The sequence below is a fragment of the Coenobita brevimanus genome, chromosome 15 (assembly GCF_032717465.1).
Source record: "Coenobita brevimanus isolate Jiangsu-jjx chromosome 15, ASM3271746v2, whole genome shotgun sequence".
Lineage (NCBI taxonomy): Eukaryota > Metazoa > Arthropoda > Malacostraca > Decapoda > Coenobitidae > Coenobita > Coenobita brevimanus.
This window is the reverse complement of record NC_136968.1, coordinates 33,922,593-33,932,052: the sequence shown is the minus strand read 5'-3', so window position 1 is coordinate 33,932,052 and position 9,460 is coordinate 33,922,593. Positions and strand designations below refer to the sequence as shown.

The 9,460-nt window shown below is 40.4% G+C and overlaps 1 protein-coding gene across 1 annotated transcript in view; it reads left to right on the top strand.

Moving 5' to 3' along the window:
* Nucleotides 1-9,460, top strand: part of LOC145390771 (kynureninase-like) — a 36,522-nt gene that overhangs the window by 1,542 nt on the left and 25,520 nt on the right. Inside the window, exons 2-3 of the mRNA XM_080265574.1 lie at nt 6,431-6,579; nt 7,796-7,951. Of these exons, the coding sequence (XP_080121700.1) occupies nt 6,434-6,579; nt 7,796-7,951 (302 nt within the window). The 5' untranslated portion in view covers nt 6,431-6,433. The remainder of the gene's footprint in view (nt 1-6,430; nt 6,580-7,795; nt 7,952-9,460) is intronic.

Below are 9,460 nucleotides of genomic sequence, written 5' to 3'. Positions count from 1 at the left end.
ATTTTACACTACGCATAAAACTGCCATCTCTCCATCTTGAAAGCTGTGCTGTAATAATAGACCCATGTAAGAGTATGGTGCTAGTCACGAGGAAGTGCTATGGAAGGGATGCACAGCCGTAGAGTTTCCTGCTAGTCACGAAGAAGTGCTATGGAGGGGATGCAGAGGCGTAGAGTTTCATGCCAGTCACGAAGAAGTGCTACGGAATGGATGCAGAGCCTTAGTTTCCTGCTAGTCACGAAGAAGTGCTATGGAAGGGATGCAGAGCCGTAGAGTTTCCTGCTAGTCACGAAGAAGTGATATGGAAGGGATACAGAGCCGTAGACTTTTTCTGCCAATGAACAACGTGACATACGCTGCAAAAACGACGAAACTCTGGGCCAAGTTAATGTGATTTTCGTCCTATTGCATCTTATTTCCAATCGCTCTAGCATTCTTCACATAGCACTTCTTCGTGACTAGCATAATATTCTAGTATCTATTATGGATTTTCTTCCTTTTCCTGCTTATTCTCTATAGCATAAGAGCAGAGAAAGAAAATGCTGATTCTACATCCTTTCCGGCACACTTCTTCGTGACTAGCATCATATTCCAGTCCTTAATTTCTTGTTGTATCCCAGCATTCAAGATAGGGAGATGAGCAAACTTCTTCGTGACTAGCATCATAAGCACACTTCTTCGTGACTAGCATCATATTCCAGTCCCTAATCTCTTGTCATATCCCAGCACTGAAGATGGAGAGATGGGCACACTTCTTCGTGACTAGCATCAGCCAGTTCTTAATCTCTTGTTATAAGATGGAGAGACGAGCACATTTCTTCGTGACTAGCATTAATCTCTTGTTATATCCCAGCATTCAAGATGGAGATGCCAGCTTTATTACGAGAATGAGACTGACTAAGAGGGTGTATGTAGGTGACGTGGAGGGAGGGAGAGGGAGGGGGAGACCGAGGATGAGGTGGAGGGATGGCGTTGAGGGGCATATGAGGGAGGGGGGAGTGAGTTGGGGGGAGGGCAGTCAAATGGTGGGTGACAGAGCGACTTGGAGGCGTTTTGTTTGCGGCCACCCTTTGCGGCATTTGGGCGTCGGGCTATAGATGGATGGATAGATAGATAGACTACGAGATAAATGAACATCTCGAAACAGATTTAAATATGCTTCCTATGATGGGCAGGACTCGCTAACCTTGAGGGGTAACTTGGGCAATATTTACAATACCGTCTGAAGTCCAGGAATGTTTGTATATATGGTGCTGGTGGGAAGGGACGCCTGCATGTGGTGGCATGGATATGACCGGCAGGAGGAGCTGTGTGGCTATGTTAATGATCGACAACTACTACTACTAGTACGACTATTGCTACTACCACAACTACGACTAGTGTTACTACTACTACCACGGCTACTGCTACTACCACTACTACTACCATTACTATTATTACTACGGCTACTACCATTAATACCATTACCATAATTACTACTACTACTATTACTACCATCATTACTACTACTACTATTACTACTATCATTACTACTACTATCATTACCACTAGTACTACTATTACTACTATCATTACCATCATCACCACCACCACCACCACCACTACTACCGCTCGCTGGTGCAGTGGTAACGCTCTCGCTTGCCAACTGGTGGACGGGAGTTCGCGCCTCTCTCAGGTTGCGAAAAGTTTCACTGACGAAGTGGGTGGTTACTGTCCCCCTCGAGCAAGGGGACGGGTGCGTGCGTGTGTGAAGGTCACAGCCTTGCCCTCAGATCGGACTATATGAGCTCTCAGCTCCCTTCCGGGAGGGTAAAAGCTGACGATCACGACCATCAAGTGATCCTGACCGACCCGGTGAATTACTACTACTACTACTACTAGTTTCACTGGCTTGGGGGATACGAAACACCTCTTCTTTACCGAGTTATTCCGCATACTGCACCCCACCCTTGTATAATGGTGACGCAAACCACCACGAGATTCAATAATAAATTACAAACACGCCAACGTTGTGTAATAAGCAAAATAAATAGCAAACAGGCCAACGTTAAGGTGTAATAAGCAAAATAAATAGCAAACAGGCCAACGTTAAGGTGTAATAAGCAAAATAAATAGCAAACAGGCCAATGTTAAGGTGTAATAAGCAAAATAAATAGCAAACAGGCCAACGTTAAGGTGCAATAAGCAAAATAAATAGCAAACAGGCCAACGTTAAGGTGCAATAAGCAAAATAAATAGCAAACAGGCCAACGTTAAGGTGTAATAAGCAAAATAAATAAATAACAGGCCAACGTTAAGGTGTAATAAGCAAAATAAATAAATAACAGGCCAACGTTAAGGTGTAATAAGCAAAATAAGTAACAAACAGACCAATGTTAAGGTATAACATCCAAATCAAATAACAAAAGGCCAACGTTAAGGTATAATAATCAAAATAAGTAACAAAGTGGCCAACGTTAAGGTATAATAAGCACAATAAATAGCAAACAGGCCAGCGTTAAGGTGTAATAAGCAAAATAATAAATAGCAAACAGGTCAACGTTAAGGTATAATAAGCAAAATAATAATTAGCAAACAGGCCAACGTTAAGGTGTAATAAGCAAACTAAATAACAAACAGGCCAACGTTAAGGTATAATAAGCAAAATAAATAGCAAACAGACCAACGTTAAGGTATAATAAGCACAATAAATAACAAACAGACCAACGTTAAGGTATAATAAGCACAATAAATCACTCAGGAAAAAGTGTGAGGAAACTTCTTTACGTTACGACCGTCAAAATTAATGCTATATCACGTCTAAAAATTCCAGTCTGTTTCCTAACCATCAACCCATCCATCTATCTATCTTCCCATCTATCTACCCATCCATCCATCTATCTATCTATCTATCTATCTTCCCATCTATCTACCCATCCATCCATTTATCTATCTACCTATCTATCTACCCATCCTTCTATCTATCTACCTATCTACCCATCCATCCATCTATCTATCTTCCCACCTATCTACCCATCCATCCATTTATCTATCTACCTATCTATCTACCCATCCTTCTATCTATCTACCTATCTACCCATCCATCCATCCATCGACTCTAAAAATCACAATCTATTTCCTAACTATCTCTCTATCCAACTATCTATACCTACCAATTCAACTATCTATCTATCTACCCATCCATCCATCTATCAACTCTAAAAATCCCAATCTATTTCCTAACTACCTATCTATCCAACTATCTATACCTACCAATTCAACTATCTATCTATCTACCCATGTATCCATCCACTCAAAAATATTTCCCTTCCTGCCAAAAGTCACAGAGTCAATCAATTAATTCTAGTCTTACTCTGCTCTCTTACTGAACCTGAGACTGCATACTTCCTGACACCAATACAATTTATATTTTATTTCTGATCCACCTCAGACTCTAATCAGGTCTTCCTTAACTTTTTATTTTTTTACAATAACGGAAGAGGAAGGAAAAACAAATAAAAAAAAATAATCCATACACCTGATTATTGGCGTCCACCGCTCATAAAAAAAAATCTGTAACGGTTGGACTTAAACAGCTGTATTTTGAAGTTTAGGGGGAAAACTCTGGGGACACAAGTTCAAAAAAAGATGCAATTCGGGGAATAAAAGATTTCTGACAGGCTGACGACGTTGTGCAGTATGGCAGTGTGACAGTCTATTCATTAGCGCTACTAGATTTAACTGGAATCCGTTTACAATTTCATGAGATGCAAACAGTTACACACAGACAAACTCAAACACACAAAGACAAACAGACAGAAGGAAGAAAGGAAAGGGCAGTCACTACATCGAGTTAATAATAATAATAATAATAATAATAATAATGTGATAATAATAAGACGAAGAAGTAGAAGAAAAAAAAATGAACAAGCAGAACAAGAAATAATGATACTAATACTAATACTAATAATAATAATATAAAACTTACTCATCAAGTCCTCTCCCTGGCAGCAGCTCCGTTCAGCCAAATTTCTGAAAAACGAAAAAGTTTGAATGGTTGTGTATTGCTTAAAAAAAGAAAAAAAAAGAAAAAGAAAAGAAAAAAAAGCTTGAATAATTATCGAATGCCTTATTCTGGCAACATTATCAGGTGAAAAATATATGTACATAAATATATAATGATAAATCGTATGATGAATGAATGATTGATGAAAAAATGAATGAATGAATGATGATAGCATTGGTCATGATGACGACGACGACGATGATGATCATGATAACATGATGATAATAATAATGATGATGATCTATATTATAATAATCCGACTCCTGTAGGCTATGTCTGTTGGTCTGTCTGTTTGTGACTAACACAGCAAACACGGCGTAATTTTTGTTAGAGCACCGTATTGCTAAAATGTTCTAACTTGAAGAATAAAACAATTCCAGTCCAATCGCGCCACCGGTTCCCGAGTTATGACTCATTTATGGCCTTTTGACATCGAGCGGAAAGGCCGCCGAGGATGATGATGATGATGATGATGATCATCATCATCATCATCATCATCATCACCACGAAGACAATAAAAAACCATGATGATGACTACACCACCACCATACAATAATAATAATAATAATAATAATAATAATAATAAAGATAATAATTACACACACGATAACCTTACCTGCCTCTCTCTCTCTCTCTCTCTCTCTCTCTAAATCGCGCGCGCGCGCACACACACACACACACACACACACACACACACACACACACACACACACACACACATGTACGTGGTGACTCAGAGCTTTCACGGTAATTGAGAGCGAGAGAGAGGGAGCGGGGCATGACTCCCCGATTTCGGAATTTTTTAATGACCCAAATAGTTTAACTGCAACGACCAATTATTTCCATGATAATTACCGTTTATTCTACCCTATCATCATCATCATTATTATCATCATTGTTATTTATTATTATCTTTGTTATTTATCATCACAAACACCATCATTAGTAGTAGTAGTAGTAGTAGTAAAATAACAATTAATAATAATAATAATAATAATAATAACTAACAAGAACAATAATTTCGTTTTCAATGGCTCCAACATGCTTGCATGCGTCGGCTTGATCACCTACTGGCGGCTTTCCTTGCTGCTCGATCTCTGGCAGCTTCCCTATTCAGTCCCTTAACCCTGAAGTCACGCTCAATGACCTCGTCCCAGGTCTTTTTTGGTCTGCCTCTTGCAACCCTACCCCTAACACCAAACTTTTGACCTTCTGCACCCAATTACCATCCCCCATCCTCTGCACCTGCCCAGACCATTTCAATCCACCCTCCTCATCACAACACCAATACACTGCAGTCCCATCCTACCTCAGCTCCTCCATCGTAAACCTACTGAACCTAGAAGTGAACCTCTGACCTTGACTTCTGACCGATCTACACCTTGACTCGTTATCTTGACCTCTGACCTTGACTAGTTACCTTGACCTCTGACCTTGACTAGTTACCTTGACCTCTGACCTTGACACATTATCTTGACCTCTCACCTATCTGCATCAAATTCCAACACTTCTTCCCAGACCCCCACACAATATGCGAATTCTGATCCAAATTATATCCAGTGCTCATGGTACATATTTTTTTAACTTACCAACATTCCTAGACAACAGAGAGATACATGTACAGAAAACATACACATACACAATATATACATACATACACAGAATATATACATACATACACAGAAACCAACTTCATGAAAACATGTTTGCAAATAACGTTGCTAATAATAAGAGTAACGATATTTCAGCTGTATACACCATAATTAAAAATCATATACTGCACATCACCACTACATCATCCATCAACATCCATCTACACAATTGTACGGTATATATCATTACACCATCCATCAACATCTATCTACACAATTGTACAGTATATATCACTACACCATCCATCAACATCCATCTACACAATTGTACAGTATATATCACTACACCATCCATCAACATCCATCTACACAATTGTACAGTATATATCACTACACCATCCATCAACATCCATCTACACAATTGTACAGTATATATCATTACACCATCCATCGACATCCATCTACACAATTGCACAGTATATATCATTATATCATTCATCAACATCTATCTACCTTACTGCCACATGTCTTAAATCCTGTAAGAAGTGACTACACACAAATCACCATGTCAACCTCTCCTCTGTACCTTACATCCCCCTCCATCATTTACCAACCCATCCCTCCATCACAAAACACACACTGTAGGTAGTTAAGGCAATGGATCTGTCACCTGGCATCAAGCTGCCCTTTCTCCACCTCACATCCCTCCATCACACAACAATGGATCCATCACCTGCCTTCAAGCTGCCCTTTCTTCACCTCACATCCCTCCATCACACAGCGTGTATTTCAGGCAATGGATCCATCACTAGGAGGAGACAAGCAACCCAGTCCTGCAGTGATGCTGAGGCAGACTGCTGAAAAGAACGGCCTTGATGTGCTCAGCGCTGAGTTTGCTGCCTTCATGGACCAAAACGACCCACTAAGGGAGTTTAGGAGCAAGTGAGTTTGAAGACAGAAATCCTTAATCTCTAATGCTGGGTAAGGAAGCTCCCTAACACCTTTTCCTAAGTGATTTCTTTTGCTTATTATACGAGTACATTAAGTTACCATACTCTTCTGCTTGAATCATTCAAATATAGCCATACTCTGGATAAGTAAGGTACAACAGAATATTAAACAGCTGGATCCAAAAATAAATCGCTAAGGAAAAGGTGTTAGGGAGCTTCCTTAACAACAAGAATACAGGCCTCTCTCTCTCTCTCTCTCTCTCTTTCTCTCTCTCTTTCTCTCTCTCTCTCTCCTTCAGGTTCGTACACCTAAAGAAGGGACACTAGACCCAATGGACGGCAGACTAGTGGACCAAACAAAACAATTTATGTAATACTGTGGACTCATATCAATCAACCTCCTTACAATAAAAAGCAAGACAACGAACAATTATTTTTAAAACTTAGTGTTATTATCTTCAAAACGCAACAAACTTTTTAGAATATCATGTCTATCTATCTATTGCCAGACGCCTCAATCCCGTTTGGGGTGGCCACAAACAAATCGCCTCCATGTAAGTTTCATATATAATTCTTCGACCAAAAAAACTGGAGTGTTATTCCTAACCGTGACTGTGATTCTGTGGCAACTCGCTCAACTTTCACCTCTTAATCCCTACAATGTGAAGTCTGTTTGTTGTATTTTTATTGATTCTTGTGGCTCTGTTACACCTTTTTTTTGCAATTTATTTTTTTCTGCACATAACACCATAATACTGTATTCTGAGCGACATTCAAACAAACTATAAGACTATCACTGGATTTAAATATTGCTAACATACAAGAGAGTGTGAAGGTGTAATATGGAAAACATATCATTAAAAATGTGTTACAATGCCTCCTACGCTTCTTTCAATACTGTACAAACCTCAACCACTATGGAAAAGATGGTACAAAGCAGCCTATACCACTCAGCCCCTAATTTGCTATAGATGTTACAAAATCCACAAATCTACACCTATTGCCAGACAACTTAATCCTGTAAAGGGTGACCACAAACAAATCGTCTCCATGTCGCCCTGTCCCCCACCATTTCACTACCCTGCTCCCAGCTCACACCCCCCTCTCTCATATACCTCTCCACTCCATCCCTCCATCTCATCCTCAGCCTCCCCCTCCCTCCACAAACCCACAAAGTAACTCAAAATATAAGCTTCCATCCCCGGCAGGTTTGCATACCCGAGGAAGGGGGGACTAGAGGCCACAGATCCCAGCCTAGTGGACCCCCGGGAGGAGTGTGTGTACCTCTGTGGCAACTCCCTCGGTCTCAAGCCACTCTCCGCCGACCAACGCATCAACGGCATTCTACAAAGCTGGGCAAACTGGTGAGTCAAACAAGCATCCAGGTGGGTCTGTTATGCAGGCATCCGCTATACAAAAAACCAATGATATGAGAAACCGATGATACCAGAAACCAATGACATGAGAACCCGACGATATGAGAATGGGCATTACGAGAAACTAACATGAGAAATCAATGACACAAGAAACCAACGATATGAGAATGGGCAATGCGAGAAAGTGATATGAGAAACCAATGATATAAGAAACCAACAATGAGAATGGGCAACATGAGAAACCAATGATACGAGAAACCGATAACACAAGACACCGATGATGTGAAACTGGGCAAAAGGTGACACTGCTGAAACGAGAATGGGCAATTCAGACCCAAACTCAGTGATGCGAGAAGGGTCATTTAACCAAACCCTGTTTTTCCCAGAGGTTATGTATTCCATTATATGAGCTTACATGATCCCTTTTTTAAAATCCGTTACACAAGTTTCCACTGCCTCAGCAGTCCTTCATTAATATATCTCACTTGTATTATGGGACCCGCCTGTACTCTTTCTACTCTGACATTAATATTTTCATGTGAGCAAGTAAAAAAAATAATAAATAAAGGGGAAAAAGACAAGAGAGAAAGAAAAAAAGTTCAATCTCAACCAGTTTACAAGTAAGGCGCAGCAAGATTATGCAGTGCTACTTATGGAAGGTATTTTTCTTATGAAGCTGGTAATAAGAGCTTGATTTACACTCACCCAAATACAAATACACACAAACAAAATTCCTTCTGCATGGATGCCTAAGTCAATGTTTTAGCTACAAATATGAAGGGATCACTCCATCAAGACAACAACCTCTCCATGTTTACAGGTGAGGTGTGACTACTGTACACTAATATCTGCACCTCTAGCACTGACAAGGAATCTACATGTGGCAGTGCTGTGCACCCTGGGTGGAACAGCTGTGACATCCACCCAGGAGCCAAACCTCCTGATACTTCCCTGATCCTCACCATGGGAAGGATCCTAGTTTGACGGTGGTGAGGCACTGTCTACCACATGGGGGGTGCTTCATCCCTACACTGTGTATGTACTGTACTGGTAAGATGGCACCATAGAAGCAGCTGCTTCTCTGTTGTCAACAGGGGCCAAACAGACCCAGAGGCAAACAGCAGAAGCAGCAGCAGCAGCAACCTACACCTTTATCAGTTCAGCGGTAGTTGTATACTATTTATACTCACTTGGGCCACATTTTCAGTCTTTTGTTGTGTATTTCACATGGTTCATTAGCAGAAAAAGACAATGCTATGGAACTAAATTTCTACCCTAACACTTCTTTGTGACTAGCATCATATTCTAGAGTAAATCTAATTATAAAAGTTAACACTCAAGACATATGGCAATTTTATGCCATGTCACATCAACCCATTTGTGCCCAGCAACCTGAATATAGGCCAGAACATGGCATTTTCAAAAGTTAATAAAGGAGAGAACCCAGGGGTAGGAACCAATGAACTTCATGACTAAGTGACAAGAGGTAGAGGGCAG